Below are 16,268 nucleotides of genomic sequence, written 5' to 3' on the forward strand. Positions count from 1 at the left end.
TGGGACTTTCTGAAGTCCACGATCATCTCTTTTGTTTCATCAACATTAAGAGCTAGGTTGTTGCACTTGCACCACTCTACCAGCTGCTCCACTTCCATTCTGTACTCTGTGTCTTATCACCATTGGTGAGGAGACCCACTACCATCCCAATCATCAGCAAACGTGATGATGCTGCTCGAGCTGTACGTTGCACTACAGTCAAGAGTTAGCAAAGCGAATAGAAGTGGGCTGAACACACATCCCTGAGGGGCTCCGGTGCTCTGTGTTATGGTGCTGGAGATGTAATTGCAGAAGTAGACTGTGTTTGGCCTTTCTACCAAGAAGTCCAGTTACAAAAGGGGAAGAAATGAAGCCCAGCAATCTCAGCTTCCCTATCCGGCTCTGAGGGATGATGGTATTGAATGCTTAATTGAAGTCAACAAACAGCATTCTGACTTTGGTGGTTTTCTTGTCCGGTTGAGACATGGAGAGGTGAAGGGCATCTTTGGTAGACCAGATGGAGAATTAGGGAAATTGCAGGGGTTTGTGTGAGGCAGAGGGTTTTGTTTTCAGGTACTCCATGACAAGCCTCTTGAGCACATTGTGATGATGGATTTGAGCAGTACTGGGCGATAGTCATTGAGGTACAAGACGACTGATTTCTTTGGCACTGGTATTATTGTGGTGGATTTAAAGCATGAAGGAAACTCTGGACTGGTGCAGAGAAGTGTTGGAAGTTGTCTGCTAGGACCTCTGCCAGCTGGTTTGCACAGTCTCTGAGTACTTGGCCAGGGATGTTGCTTGGTCCTGCAGCTTTATGTGAGTCACTCATGAAAGAAAAACCCTCAAAAAATATATAAAAATCCAATGTCTGTATGTCCGTACGCTTTTCACGAGAGAACTTCTTAGATTGGGAGATTTAATTGGGTTTGTTTTGGTAATTTGCTTGAACATTCTGGTTGATTTTGAGACCTCTAACTATCATAGTTCACTTGCGGTTCTGATTTATTTGTGCGAATCCAAGAGAGACCCCACGGGAGGGGGAGTGGGGCCCTCCTCACTCACATGCGTAACTTACATCCGCTTACCTAACGAACAAGAGAACTACTTAACGGATTTAGATCAGGCTTTTTTCTAGAATTTGCTTGAACATTCCAGTTGATTTTGCAACTTCTCTCATCGCAATAAGAATCCTAGTTTGCTTGCAGGAGCGATATATTCGCACTAATTCGAGAACGAGGCTGTGGGTCGAGGGGGAAGCATGACGTCAGGAGTGGGGAGCCGGGCAGGGCTCTCCTCGCTGTCCTATTTCAGTACTACGTGAGCGAAGCCGCAGGGGACGGCTAGTCAAGAAATTAAAAAAAAAAAAAAAAAAAGCCAGGCCAAGCCATCACTGGTCTACCGAGAAGCAGGCCTCATCCCAGGCATCCATAGCTCAAACTCATCCAGCAGGCTTCAGGGCCTACACTCGCCCAAAATGGTCCTCTGGCTTTTAAAAGTTCAAAAATACTTTTAATACACAAAAATATCCTTGAGAATGGGAAAGGTGCTATATAAATATATTATTTTTATTGTTTTTGTTGTTATCCCTCATTTTAGAGGATAGACTGTTAAACCTCTGGCTTATAAAGTCGTATCAACACAAGGTTCTAGATGAAGAAATGTTGAGGTTGTGGGTCAAATCCCACTATTGACACCAATGTGTGACCATGAGCAAATCATTTCACCTGCCTGTGCTCCAATTGGAAATACATTTTCTTCTATTTCTTTTCTATTTGGATAAAGACCACAACCAAATAAATATATAAATGTTTCAGATAATCAACATAAATAAAGGAAAAGTGACATCTGTGCCGCTTGCCAAAGCAGGTGCCCCCTCACTGTGAGGTCACTTTATGAAGACGTCTTTTCTCAGACACTCGCCCTTATGGGAAGATGGCAACCACCCACCATCCCACCTTTGTTACTGAGGCCCTCCTCTAATTGCTCATTTTGTCCAGCTCTAGGAAGAGTCCTGGTTGTTCCAAACTTCCTCCATTTAAGAATTACGTAGGCCCCTGTGCTCTCTTAGGAACTGTCAATGCAGCAGGAATCTTTTTGTAGTCTTCAACATATCTGCGCCTCCTCACAATCCTGTCCCTAAACTCTGCAGGCAATTCCTTGGACCTCTTGACTTGTTTTTTGCTCCTCTGTGAGACCTTCTACAGACTGATGTGTGCTTTTCATAATCCTGTCCAGTCAAGTGAATTGACCACAGATGGACTGGGATTACACCTGAACCAAATGTCATTTATCATAGTTGAGTGTCAGAATACTTTGTGTCAATGAGATATTTCAGTTTTTATTATTTTTCAATAAATCCTGGTAGCCCTCAGGCGTAGCTCCCTTGTGTCTTTGCAGGAGACCACCGAAGTGTTTACCTCCCTGATTATCTTGGCCTCCATCCTCCTTTCTTCTAGACATACCTGACCGGCGGGTTGTCACCCGCAGCACGTGGCACCCTCCACACTTGCTCGACTGCATATTTTTCGTCTGCAGCTTTAGAGCTTTCATTTCAGATTCCTGCATTGTGCAACATGTTAGTAACATTTGTTTGGACGTCTTGTTCAGTGGGATAAAATCGAGATGTCTCCCCGAGACAGCTTATTTGTTATGGCATCTAGGGCATGTAGAGACAAGCATCCGATGAGATCTCCTGCTGTGACAGCATTTAACAAGCAGCCGGCTTTAAAGGGACAGCACGCCGATTTCTTGAGTGCTTGTGAAGGTCTGATGGGTTTGTGGGCCTTTCGGGCATGCGGCCCATTTTGGAGCAAACCATGCCACAGCTCGAACGATGGGCGTTCATTCCCACAATTTATACTATTAATCTGTCTTTATTTTATGTAGTGCCTTTCACAGCATGCTTTATCACAAGGTATGCTATATGGCCCAAAGGACGTGGACACCACCTCCAAATCACCGAGTTTAGGTCTTTCATTGTTACCAGGCCCATCAAATTAAGATGTAGCCATTGATACACTTTGGGTCCTACTGAAGAGTTCAATGACTGTTAATGTGGCTCTGTCATAGGATGGCACCTTTGCCACAAGTCAGTATGGGAAATTTCTGCTCGGTTAGGTCTGCCCTCGGCCAACTGTAATTGCTATTATTGTGAAGTGGAAGTGTCAAGGAGTAACAACAGCTCAGCCACAACGTGGTCGACCACACATACTCATAAAGTGGGGCCACTAAGTGCTAATGTGCATAAAATTGGCCTCTCCTTTGTGGTATCTCTTGGAACAGAGTTCTGGATTACGCTGTATTGCCAGGTATTGGGACCCTCCCCTACCCCCCAAATCATTAAATTCAATTGTTCCAATCACTTCCGTGGCCACAGGTGTATAAACTCAAGCACCTTGGCGTGCAGACTGCTGGCCTCTACGAACATTTGTGAAAGAATGGGTCTCTCTCAGGAGCTCCATGAAGTCCAGCGTGGTACCGTGATAGGAGGCCACCTGTGCATTAAGTCCATTTGTGATATTTCCTCGTTACTAAATATTCCACAGCCAACTGCTAGTGGTGTTATAACAAAGTGGAAGCAATTGGGAATAACAGCAACTCAGCCATGAAGTGGTAGGCCACGTCATATCACAGCGCAGGGACAGTGCATGCTGAGATGTGCAGAAGTCGCCAACTTTCTGTAGAGTCCATAGCTATAAGCAACATGACTAGTGCACAAAGCAAGGTCTATAAAGAAATGGAGGAGCTTGACTGGCCTGCACAGAGCCCTGACCTCAACCCGATTAGAACACCTTTGGGTTGAATTCGAGTGGAGACTGCAAGCGAGCTAGGCCTTCTCGTCCAACATTAGTGCCTGACCTCACAAATGCTCTCTTGGAGGAATGGTCAGAAATTCCCATAAACACACTCCTCCACCTTGTGGAAAGCCTTCCCAGAAGAGCTAAAGCTGTTAGGGCTGCAAAGGGTGAACCAACTCCATAGTAAAAGCCAATGTATTAAGAATCAGTTGTCATTAAAGTTCATGTGTGTGTAAAGGCAGTCGTCCCAGTACTTTCGGCAATATAGTGTACCTTCCGGAACCAACATTAGCACATGAAGTATGTATTGGGAGCTTCATTTTATCTTCTCCTACGCTGAGCAGCTGCATGGAAGCCTAAGATCTCTGTGTGTGTTACCAGATGTTGGATGGAGTGATGTATGCAGTGTTTTTCAGTCTGTGTTGCAAGTAGACCGGCTTCAAAAAGTTGACACATTTTATGGACTGCTGGGTAACTTTTCCAGTGGGTTGGGTAACACACCCCCCCCACTCCCACCCCCCCCTGGAGTTTCAAAGCGCTCATTTAAGTTCTCTTCGTCCTGCCATGTCCTTCTTGGACATTCAAGCAGCTCATTTAATGATGGTTGAACATCCTTCCATGTCCCCCAACTCGTTTGATGATTGAATCCTTCTGGATTGGGAAAAGGAGCAGCTAACATCATAATAGATTTCCAGGTTTTATACAGAAACATTTCCATGGACTGGTCATTTTTTGCATACTCCATCTTCATGGATTGGAAACATGCATTACTATTATTCATATATACTATTATTCATATCCTGGCCTGCCATTTCACAGACCAGCAAAGATTTTATATGGTATGGCGCCTCTCTTTTGACCAGTGGTTGGAAAACGTTGGTGTAAAGCACTCTGCTCTATTGGACTCTGGAGTACTGGAAACATTCAGTGGATGAATTAGATCTTCAGATAGTGAAGCACGAAGGATATATCCGAGTTTGGCGGCTGCCAGGAGAATGTTGTCTTCTGGACTGCGTGGTGCCTACTGTAAAGTTTGGTGGAGGTGAGGTAATGGCTATGTTTGGAGTCGGACCCTTGCTTCCAGTATTGTGTACAAAGACGTTTTAGACAACTTTGTGGCAACAGTTTGGCGACAGTCCTTTTGTGTTCCAGAATGACTGGTCAATAATGAACATGGAGGAACTTGAGTGGCCTGCACAGACCCCTGACCTCAGATATACTGAACACCTTTGGGGTGAACTGGAGTGCCAGGTCTTCTCGTCCAACCTGAATTCCCTCTGACACACTCCAAAATCTTTTGGAAAGAAGAGTGGAGGCTGTTACAGTTGGGACATCTAAATATTATTGCCCGTGGCTTTGGATAAGTTCATATAGGTGTGATGATCAGGTGTCCACAAACTTTTGGCCATACAGTGTACTTTTACAGACCCAAAAATAAAATTCCAGTATATCCACAAATTCAAAAAAGCTGAGGACATTAAAATAATAAAACAAGTGTAAATCGGTAACACTAGGGGGCACTAGAGAAGGATGAGGGCATCATATAAGAACAAGGTGGCGCAGTGGTAGTGCTGCTGCTTTGCAGTAAGGAGACTGTGGAAGATTGTGGGTTCGCTTCCCAGTTCCTCCCTGTGTGGATAGCGCTTTGAGTACTGAGAAAAGCGCTATATAAATGTAATGAATTATTATTTATTATTACCTGCTTAATCCAGTTTAAGAATGTAGGGTGGTGTGAGCCAGTTTTGGCATCACTACAGGTTGCCAGGTCATTACAGGGTGCCCTCCCATTAGGCCAGTTTGCGCTCACCAGTTAGCATAACTGGGGGTCTTTTTTTGTGTGTTCTATTTGTAATTAATTTACACCACTTTACAGAGATTGGTTTTCACTTTGACCTTAAAGAGTGTGTTTCTGTTGATCGATGTCAAAAAAAAGACAAATCCGCTGTGATTCAATGTTGTATAACAAGAAAATGCAAAACCTTCTGAGAGGTTTGTAGGCACTGTGCCGTCCACCATCTTGGCCAGTTTTGCCAGGGCGTCAATAAAATCTTCATTAAAGCCCACTCTTGAGATGTGGGAGGAAAACTAGAGGGTCTGGTGAGGAGTGCACACTGATGTGTGGAGTTTTCATGTTCTCCCCACAAAGTGACCAGGCCAGCATCACATTTTTCTATGTTAATGTTGCTTTTGTTTATTGTCTGCTTTGTTGCCAGTGCCTGTGTTATGTTCCTTGTGTTTTGTGGTTGGTTCCCCAAGAGATTGGACCACCTGCCAATCACTGCTAAGAGCTTCCCTCTGTCCTAGACAGAGGGTCTCCCACAGCTCCTGACGGTTCAATTTGAATGCACTGAGTGGAGTGTATACTTTGTGATTGGTGGGTGATTTCCTAAAGTGACCGGACAACCTGCCAATCACTGCCAGGGATCTGCCCTCCACCCTATGAATATGAAGGGTCTGCCACAGCTCCCGGCGGTTCATTAGGGACTGAAGTGTTTACTTGTGTTCTGCTGTGCTTGGTATCTCTTGTGATTACTGGATCTTTGAACCCATGCTCCGTTTATGACTCTGTTGTGGATTCCGGATTGGGACGTGTTTGCTTTGGATTGCCTTGCTTTGTGATCTACAGAGCTTCTTGTGCTACAGAGCATTTTTGTTTAAAAAAAAAAAAAATAAATAAATAAGAACTTTCAATTTTATAGATTCTTTGAGGCCCTTTTTGGCTGTTTCTCTTCCTCAGTCTCTCCAAAATTGCTCCTCTTTCTCTGCCTTTAAATCTCAACTCAAAACTTTCCTCTTTGGTGAACTGTTGGTCTTCTGTATGATCTTCTTTTTTTTTTTTTTCCCCTCCCCATCTATATGCAAAGCGACCTTGGGTTTGTGAAATGCAGCTGCTTATTATTATTATTATTATTATTGTTGTTGTTGTTGCTGCTGGGGTTTTGATAGTAAATCCCATATCACCCTCTGTGAGCAATTATGAAAGTAAGTATGGGAGTTCCAAAAGCACCTTAACAGATGTGAAGCAGCAGAGCTAACCACTGTGCCACCTTGCTACACAATAAAACTAAATTTGAATTCTTTGTTCTGGTAGTCTATCCATCCATTATCTGAATTTGCTTATTCCATTACAAGACTGTGGGGAGCTTAGCCAGTGACAGAGTTGGGATTTGAACCCAGGGCTGCACTTTAAGACCTGATAAGGACCATTATTTCATAAGGGCTGGAATCAATGAGTCAAAAAACCTTTTAAATGAAATGTCATTTATATATATTTTTTTCATTATTATTATTTTAGGAGGAAAATGTCCAAGATGGAGGTGAAGACGTCACTTCTGGATAATATGATTGGAGTGGGGGACATGGTGCTGCTTGAGCCCCTCGCCGAAGAGTCATTCTTGGAGAATCTGAAAAAGCGTTTTGATCACAACGAAATCTATGTAAGTTTTCAGTTTTCCTTCCTTCCTTGGTGATGTTTTGTGCATATGGCTGAAAAATTTGGTAATGGATATTCATGTCCTGTTGATCAGGTGACTGCATTTTTTTTTCTTGTGTGGACACCTGGAAAAGAAATATAAAAGGAAGTTTGAAATCGGTTTAAATGTCCACAAATGAGAACTAAAATGGCAGCAGGGAATATCCTTATTAGAAGATGTCTAAACCAGCTTCCTTTGATCCGTCCCTCTGGGTGGTTATATTCGGCGAATGCCTAATTATACATCCATCCATTATGGGGTTTGCTTATCAAGTTACTGGGTACCAGGAGCTGGAGTCACCCTGGCAACACTGGGCACAAAGTAGGAACCAACCATCACCGGACACTAGCATTGGAGTGGAAATGGGGTGAGAGGAAAGCTGACATTTTACTTCTAGGACTGAAAAATCCCTAAATGCTGGTACCATTTTAAAAATTGGGTTTTCCAGTACTGGTATACTGTGCGGCCCTTACCAGGCTCACATATGCACCCACAATCAGTAACACTTGGCGAACGTGAAGTGCCCAGTTAACCTGATACACACATCTAGAATATGTCTGGATAAACAAAAAACTAAAAAAACAACCATGCAGCCCTTCTGAGAAATCGTCATTTTATTTATATAGTGCCTCTCCCACTGTGAGGGCTAGGGGGTGCCACTGAGCCCCAAACCCCAATCATGAACACACAAAACAGTCAAAGATTCAAATTAAAGGTTATTTATTACAAGAATAACTTTCACTCTTCCTCGCTATCCAGCGCACTGCTGCTACTCCATGTGAGTGTTGCCTGCCTTCCTCCCAGCTCAGACTCACCTGGACAAGGCAGCGCAACCTTTTTTTATTTAAGAACTGGGAGCACTTCTGGTGCCAATGCATTGCCTGTTAGCATTTCCAGGTCATACTCCCAAATAGTAGGGAGTGTAACTTCCTTCAGCACCCCCTGATGGGACCCACTGACCCCAGCAGGGCTGCACTACCAGACTACAATTCCTGGCATTCCTTGAATGGGTACTGATGCCCAGGGAAGCTGCCACCTAGTTTACGGGTGGAGGCAATAAGCCAGAAATACAGCTTTCCCCCGTCCTTCCGTTTTATTGCCGTCCCAGTCAGGTAAGGAACCAAAACCAATTCCGGCTGGCATGCCAGTCCCAGGATGTTGTCCTTCACACCATGTTCATGATGCTTTTCTATAATACACCTTTTATTTCTATTGCACCTTTCCCATGCTCGTGGTAAACATGAGGAGAACCTTCAGATTGCAAGCAGAAAGATGTCTGACCAAAAAACGAATGCACACCACGTTCATGAATCAAGCGTTTTTCACAAAAGAGTTGGGCCAGGGAAGTTCAAGCCTCAAGCGCAGCACAAATGTGTCCTTTCAATGCGGGATCCCTCCATAATCGGCTCTCCGTTTAGCTCCATTCCCATTCAAGGCTCCAGCCTTGTAGAAGAAGGTGTGATTGCCAGGCCATTGCGTGTTCACCTGCCCCTAATACACTGCAGCGCAGTGAATTCATTTCCTTCTGGACGCAGGCCAGGAACGTCTTTTGACATTTTGTTTTCGTTTTATTCCAAGCTAAGACTCATCAAGGTTGTTGACGGCAGACATTAAAAATGCAGGGTGCTTTACAGGGCTTTCTGTTTGTGCTCTTTGAGATTTTCCACCTACTTTACAATACAATACAGTTTATTTTTGTATAGCCGAAAATCACACAAGGAGTGCCGCAATGGGCTTTAACAGGCCCTGCCTTTTGAAAGCGTCCCCCCAGCTTTGACTTTCAAAGAAGACAAGGAAAAACTCCCAAAAAAACCCATGTAGGGGAAAAAAATGGAGTAAATCTTGGGAAAGAACTTTCAGGATCTTTTCATTGTGACGGCATGTGTGTGTGTGAGTGAACATACTGTATTCCAGTCAGTGTTGTGCATTCAAATAATACAAACATAAAGGTTTATAAATTGGCACTAGGAATGAAGATTCAAAAGAAGAGTTGGCAGATCAACTTTTGCCACTTTAACACGCACCATGGATACAAATCCCATGCCCTGGTGGCTGTCTGTTTGCTGTGTGGGTTTGTTGCCCTGGTCAGAGGGCTCTGGCCTTGCAGACAGAAGACGAGATTCTCCGGTAGTCAAGTGCCAATTGTACGGAAACTGGCCAATTAAAAAAATGAACTTGTGAATGGATGAGTACAAGTGTGAGTAAGTGTGCCCCTGCAGCAGACTGGCATCCCTTCTACTACTCAATCATTCTTATCTTGCAGTGGTAGTCTTTAGCCCCGTGACACATGCCACTGGTTTGGAAAGTGAGTGAATTAGAGAGCGAGTGTGCCCTACCCGGTGGACTGGCCTGCTACCCCTAGTTACGTTGCTTTCATCCTTTCATCAGCTACACTTGAGCCCAACGTGACACTGTGTTGAAATGAGCAGGCTTGGAAAGTGTATGGATAGCTAAAGATGTGGGAGGGAGGGACTATGCCACAGGGTGCCCGCTGTCAGTCAGTTATGTGCTGCCTTTTGCCCAGTACATTCAGGTCGGACTTTAACCCAGTGCAGCACTGTCTTGACATAAGCAGGTTTGGGCAATGCCAGGTGTTAGACTGGCATCTGATTTAGAAGTGTGTTCTGCTTTGTTCCAAAAATTGCCAGGTTAAACTCCAGGCCTAGTGCACCACTGTCTTGACATGTGCAGTTATGGACATTGACTAAATTAAGGCATGAGTCAGTGTGCCCTATGATGGATTGGCATCTCATTTCTAGTGGTTTGCTGCATTTTGCCCAATATTTTCAAGTCTGATCTAGCCTAGTGTAATGCCGTCTTGACATGAGCAGGTTTTGGGTATTTACTGAATTGGTATGTTGGTGTACCCAGTTGTTAGACTGGTATCTTCTTCAGAATTGTTTTCTGCCTTTTGTGCATTGCTACCATGTTAGTCAGAATCCCAGTACAACTATGCCTTGGCATGAACGGGTCTGGGGGGATAGAAAAAAAAGCAGTTGAGTCTTTCTGTCCCGCTTGGAAACTGCCATGAGGAGTGTCTGAAAGGAGCAGCGTTCAAGTCCCCAAAGTAAGTACCCCTCACTGCAGGCTGAGGAGCTGTGGAAATCACCAAGACTGCAGATTGTGTGTTGGCGACATTCAGCCCCGTTCTCCATCATCAAGCCTTGCCCTGTTTAGCAGGCAGGGACCGGGTGTACACGATTGGGGTTTAGTCGCACACATCGGAGTGAATTTCTTGATTTGTTACCAAAGCAGAGTAGGCCTGGAGTTGAGATTATGGCCTAAATAGAGTATTGTGTGTATTTGCGTAGCCTGTTTGTTTTTATGTTTAATGTTGCTGTAACAAATGCGTCTATTAAAATATAATGGAGTAAAAGTAGCCTTTTGCTTTTGAAAATGTAGTGAAGTGAAAGTGGACCAAGAATATTCTACTCCAGTAGGGTAGACATATTCTCCAAACATCCTCCAGTATAGTAGCACCATGATGGCAACCAGGTTGGCATTCAATGCTGAAAGGTGCTATATAAAGTAAAAGGGTCTTTGGTTCCTTGTTTGCTACCAGGATTGGCTTCCCCTCTTCATGATCCTCCACTAGAGAAAGTGGTTAACAAATCGGATGGATCTTTTCTATTTTTTGGCCACTCTTTTCAACATGGATAAGAACTGCTGATAATCACGTTCCTATCTATCTGTATCAGCATTTTTTCTATTATAATAAAGAAATCTGCTTAATAAAGATGTGCGGGGTGTTGCATTTATAGATAAAGTTTGGACTCTGCTTGGTTTTATGTCTTATAGTAGGCTATAATTTTTATTGCTTAACCTGGACCTTGTTGCATTGACCAAATTAAATTGGTTATCAAAACTGAGTGAGCAGCTGAACTTTATTCTCTCACTGCAGTGAGTAACACACTGGATATGTAAAGACGAGCACAACGTGCCATGAGGGTCTACAAAAGCTGGTGGATTTTTCCACCTCCAATCTTAATTTCATGATTGAGTTGTCTGATGTTGTAATGAACGTCGGAGACCGGATGAGCAGCTCAAGCCTTCAAATGAGTTGGGCGCGTTTTTGTTGTAGCTTAACTGTGCTTTGTCTAAGCAGGCCTCCTTGCAGTTATGGTCTGCAGGGAACACCTTCAAAATATCACCAAATACATGCTTACACACCCCGGGGCAAGTCATGGCCCACCTTCACCTGCAGATACCTGGATGAATCCTCACGAACTCTAGGTTTCACGTTGGTATTGATCTTTCTCTGTAGTACTCCTCCAATCAGGGATGAAACAAGAAGTATTTCTTCACACAGTGGGTTATCCATCATCATTCTGTCCATTTTCTTAAGCCGCTTATCCAGAACAGGTTCACAGGGCATCTGCAGCAATATCTCCCCGCAAACAACCCACGGCAAGACCCAGGTGTTGGGGGTGGCTGATTTCTGGGCCCGATGCTACTTCTCTGCACATAAGCTATATTAGCTATGCACTACATTATCTGATATCTCACTTCTTGGTCACTACTGTATAACCTTTTCAGAACGTGTCACTTTCAACATGTTACCTAGTCAGCTTAAGCCATGTCGCTTTGTTTTATTTCACTTTAATATTAGTGTCACTTTAGTATCTGTCACTTTAATATTATGTGCCACCTGTCACTTTTGTAGTATAGTATTACAGTGGAACCTCTGGTCACAGCCATAATTCATTCCAAAACTCTGGTCATAACCTGATTTGGTCGTGACCTGAAGTAATTTCCCCTATAGGATTGTATGTAAATACAATTAATCCGGATTGTATGTAAATATATATTTTTTTAAAGATTTTTAAGCACAAATATAGTTAAATATACCATTGAATGCACAGCGTAATAGTAAACTAAATGTAAAAACATTGAATAACACTGAGAAACCTTGAACAATAGAGAAAACTAACATTGCAAGAGTTTGCGCTATAGCGCTATGAACCGCTCGCTAAAAACACTTTTTTGTAATGAGTTTTAAGCACGGGGGGAAAAAAATGAACATTTGAAAAATCCGTAATTTAATAAACAACCAAGAAAAGTAACATTGCAACAATGCACGCTACGAACCGATCGCTGTAAACAGAAGTGAAGTGGAGGTTAAAATCCAATAGAAAAAAGTCTTCATTTAATATGAGGTTAAAACAAGGCCGGTGCATTCTTTACAGGGCCTTACGCAGCCAGCCCCCCCCCACCAAACCACCCCCCCCCACTTTGCGCTTAATGCACAGAGAGAGACTGAACACGTGCGGAAATCATTGGCGCGTACGAACCGGAAGAGAAGCTGGCTTGTTCGTCACCTGAGTGTGTGGTCGTGAACAGATGCAAAACTTTTGGCAAACTTTGTGGTCGTTACCCGATTTGTGCGTGGTCCGAGACGTTCATGAACTGAGGTTCCACTGTATTTGCACAATTCCCATTATTGTATGCACCAGCTTGTCACTGCATTATTTGTATAGTATTTGTATATTGTGTACTTAAATGTTTGTATTTAACTTGGTGTAATTCTTGGCTGCCAGTACTTTTGTTCAGGATCAATAAAGTATCTGTCTATCTGTCTAGATCAGGGATTCCCAAACTCAGTCCTGGGGACCCACGGTGACTGCAGGTTTTTGTTCCAACCAGATTCTTAATCCATGACAACACCTGATAACGCTCATCTTGTTTAATTAGCTGTTTTTCTTTTTCCTCGTCTCTTATTCTACATTCAGAAAAGCACTGCAGCATGATTTTTACATTTACAAGACATTTAGGAATATTTCTATGCTATAGATTTAGAAGTTTAGCTCTCTTTGGTTGATTTCATTATATTTTGTCCTTTCTCCCTTCATTGTGTCTTAATAATGACAATTAGAAATGAGCCAAGCAGACAACCAGGCAAACAACACAGAATCATGAAAGGCTGCAACTGCTTTAGCGTCAGCCCCACTAGTTAGTAAATAATGGATTAATTAAACAATTAGAACACTTGGAAAAGTAGAAAGAAAATCAAGATGAAAATGTTGAGAATGAAAAAAAATACATTTTTCCCCGTATAACTGCTTAGTACATTTTAATTATTTAATTTTTTTTTCTTATTTCTATATTGTTCCCAAAACACAAAATCTGGGAAATAACAGTTCACTTAATTAGCCCAGGAGTCCAATTAAAAATAGAAGCTGGTTGGAACAAAAACCTGCAGCCACAGTGGGTCCCCCAGGACCAAGTTTGGGAATCCCTGGTCTAGACAATGTTTGATTTACATTCGCACACACCCCCACACCCCCCCCCACAAAAGTTATATCACATTTGAAGATGACGTCACATCACTCATGTTTGAACCACATGCAGCACTCCGGGTAAATGAATTGAACTGAAAAAAGTAAATTTTTAACTCTTGTGTATAAATTTAATTTTATAAATCTCAACAATCTTGTAAATGTGCCCAACCCACCCCCCCCCCCCCCCCCCCCCCCAAAAGAAGCTTAGAGACTTGATTAACGATCTGGGGATTGGGGTATTTCGTGAAACATCAAGCCCCTGCAGGGAAATGACAATGAAATGATTGGAGACCCCCTGTGGAGCAACGTGTGCTGGCGTTGCCATTAAGCAGTGAAACCCAGTTGACAATCTTTGTTCCCAGGACCCACCTGCGGGATTACAAGCCATTCAAAAATCGGTTCGCTGCACAGTTAAAATTGCCAAGCTGTGGCCCAGACAGCCAGCAGGAGAGATGGACCAAGTGTAAATCACAGGTGTTGCATCCACTTCAGTTCCCCTTATTGTGTCTCCCCAGCAAAAATGTCAAACAAACCTCAAAATCGGTGACCTTTCACTGCTGATCAAGTCTTGCACACAAATCGATCCTACACCTTGGCCTTCTCTATGGATCATTGTACTGTAAAGTCCAAATTCCATTCTCATCAAAAAATGTTATTCACTTTTATGACCCCACAGGAATGAACCTGTGAGAACATGCATTTCTGTGGGTCATTCCCAGGTGAAAATTCCTCGTCCAGTGCTCAGTTCTTTTCATATCATAGCACAGGAGCACTAAACTAATAAATGACCTGCTAATGACGGTGCAAACTGCAAGACACCAACTTAACCACAATAATGTCTGAGAACGCACCTCACTCAAGTTTGGCGAATTGCGATGCAGCCATCCTCTTTGTTGCATCCCCTGAAATGTCATCTCGCACCCACTGAGGGTGTAGGAAACCCTAATCTAGAACCTGTCGGAGCAAGCACTGGGCACAAGGACAGGGTTGCCAGCCCATGTGATGGTATGGGTCTGTTCCATGCTTTGTTGTGTCTTGGAGCCTCTGGAACCCGAAAATCGTCAATAATCATGAACCGAGATGAGCCGGGCAAATGAGGACGCACACTTCCAACAAGGGGTAGGTGCAAAAAAAAAAAAAAAAAAAAAACAAACTAAAGGGCGTTTCCCCCTGCTTGCTTCACTCGCCAACCCCTGGGCTGGCGCTACACGCAAGCCACTTTGCAGTTCTGCTGCTTTACATATGGAGATGCGGATGTACAATTTAAACAGATTATTTTCATGGGAATTGTTACATATGCATAGTAGAACAAACTTATTTTACATTACAGTGAGTAATTAACCATATTTAAAAATAGTAAAATGTAATAATTTGAAAGTAAATTGTTTCATGTTGCGTTCGAGCTTTTCATTGCGTTATGTTTTCGTTCTGTTTGGCTTTGAAATTGACATGCCAGTATTTTTTAAACTTACACTTTTACTGTAAAACTTCAGTAAAAACAATTTTTTGAATTAAATTTTTGTCAATATCGCATTGAATTTGATTCTGTTTTTGGACTTTCATTGTGACAATGCAACGTACAACTGCCCATGAGAGAATTTAGTTTCTTTCTCTCTAATAAATAAACAGACCTTTTTGAATGTTTGTCGAAAGTCTCGTCTTGCGGGACATCGAAAAAATCTGTTGGAAAAAATCTCTTATAAAAAGTCGTCATCTCGTTTTTGGATTTTTTTAATGTAATAGACAATCAAAACGTAATAGTGTTCAAAAAATGCAGTTCTTTAAAATGTTCTTGTAAAAAATACTGTAAATAATCCATGGAACCAGTGAAAATATGAAGGTTAAAAAGCCAAAAAATAAATCCAATAAAACCAGGTTAAAATCCTGAGACAGTTCCTTAAAACACATGAGCCCCCATACTTCCTTCTTAAAAGCTGGCGCCGTCTGCTGACAGGTGCAGTTCCACCCTCAATTCCTGGCTCGGGTTCCCCATTGGCAGACCTTTCTGAGTCTGCATGCTCCCAAGACGCGATTTATTTATTTAAACAACTTGCACAACGCCACGGAGCCCTTATCACACAACCTAACAGAGAGAATTCGGCGAGTCCACAGGGTTGGTGATCAGGCCATGACCCTAACCACTGTGCCATGGTGCTGCCCCCAGTTTTTTCATGTGTGGATCCTGGGGAAAAGCCCAAGCAGAAAATGGAATGCATTCGTCATCCAGCAACAGTAGAAACGAGAGGAGAGACTGAAGGGTTTTTTTAAATTTTATGATTTGAGCAACCAGGAAAGGGGTCATAAGTGATTTTTTTTTTTATCTATTATAAAAAGAAATCCTGTCCTGGAAGGCAAAAAGCAAGTCTACGATATGTGATCTTCTCGTAAGACATTTTAAAGACCCACGAGACCAAAGGCACGCCCTACTTACAATCAATCCAAATGGGAAAATAGGCAGCAAAACATTCAGTCTTGTGAAGGATTTGAGCACACACAGATCCAGGGCTCTCAGCGCATATAAGGCGTATAAGGACAGTACGTTATAAATTAAATGTCGACATATAAGCGAAGAAGAAAGCAGCGTGGAGAAAAGAGACTCAAATGCGTTGGACAGAAAAAAGAGCAAAAAAGAATAATCGAGGTGCAAATTCAGAAAATAAGGAAAGTAATTATCAGCCCGGAACAAGTGGAATTGGAAAAAAAAAAGCACGTCCAATCCGGCTCAGAATTAAATGACA

General features: G+C 42.8%; 1 protein-coding gene across 9 annotated transcripts in view; it reads left to right on the forward strand.

Annotated features, from left to right (window-relative positions):
- The window catches only part of myo1b (myosin IB), a 248,800-nt gene that overhangs the window by 26,823 nt on the left and 205,709 nt on the right, over window positions 1-16,268 (forward strand). For all 9 annotated transcript variants that reach the window (XM_051930300.1, XM_051930302.1, XM_051930301.1 and 6 more), the window contains exon 2: window positions 7,075-7,216. In XM_051930300.1, the coding sequence (XP_051786260.1) occupies window positions 7,082-7,216 (135 nt within the window). In that variant the 5' untranslated portion in view covers window positions 7,075-7,081. The remainder of the gene's footprint in view (window positions 1-7,074; window positions 7,217-16,268) is intronic.

This window comes from Erpetoichthys calabaricus, chromosome 8 (genome assembly GCF_900747795.2).
Source record: "Erpetoichthys calabaricus chromosome 8, fErpCal1.3, whole genome shotgun sequence".
Classification (NCBI taxonomy): Eukaryota; Metazoa; Chordata; class Cladistia; order Polypteriformes; family Polypteridae; genus Erpetoichthys; species Erpetoichthys calabaricus.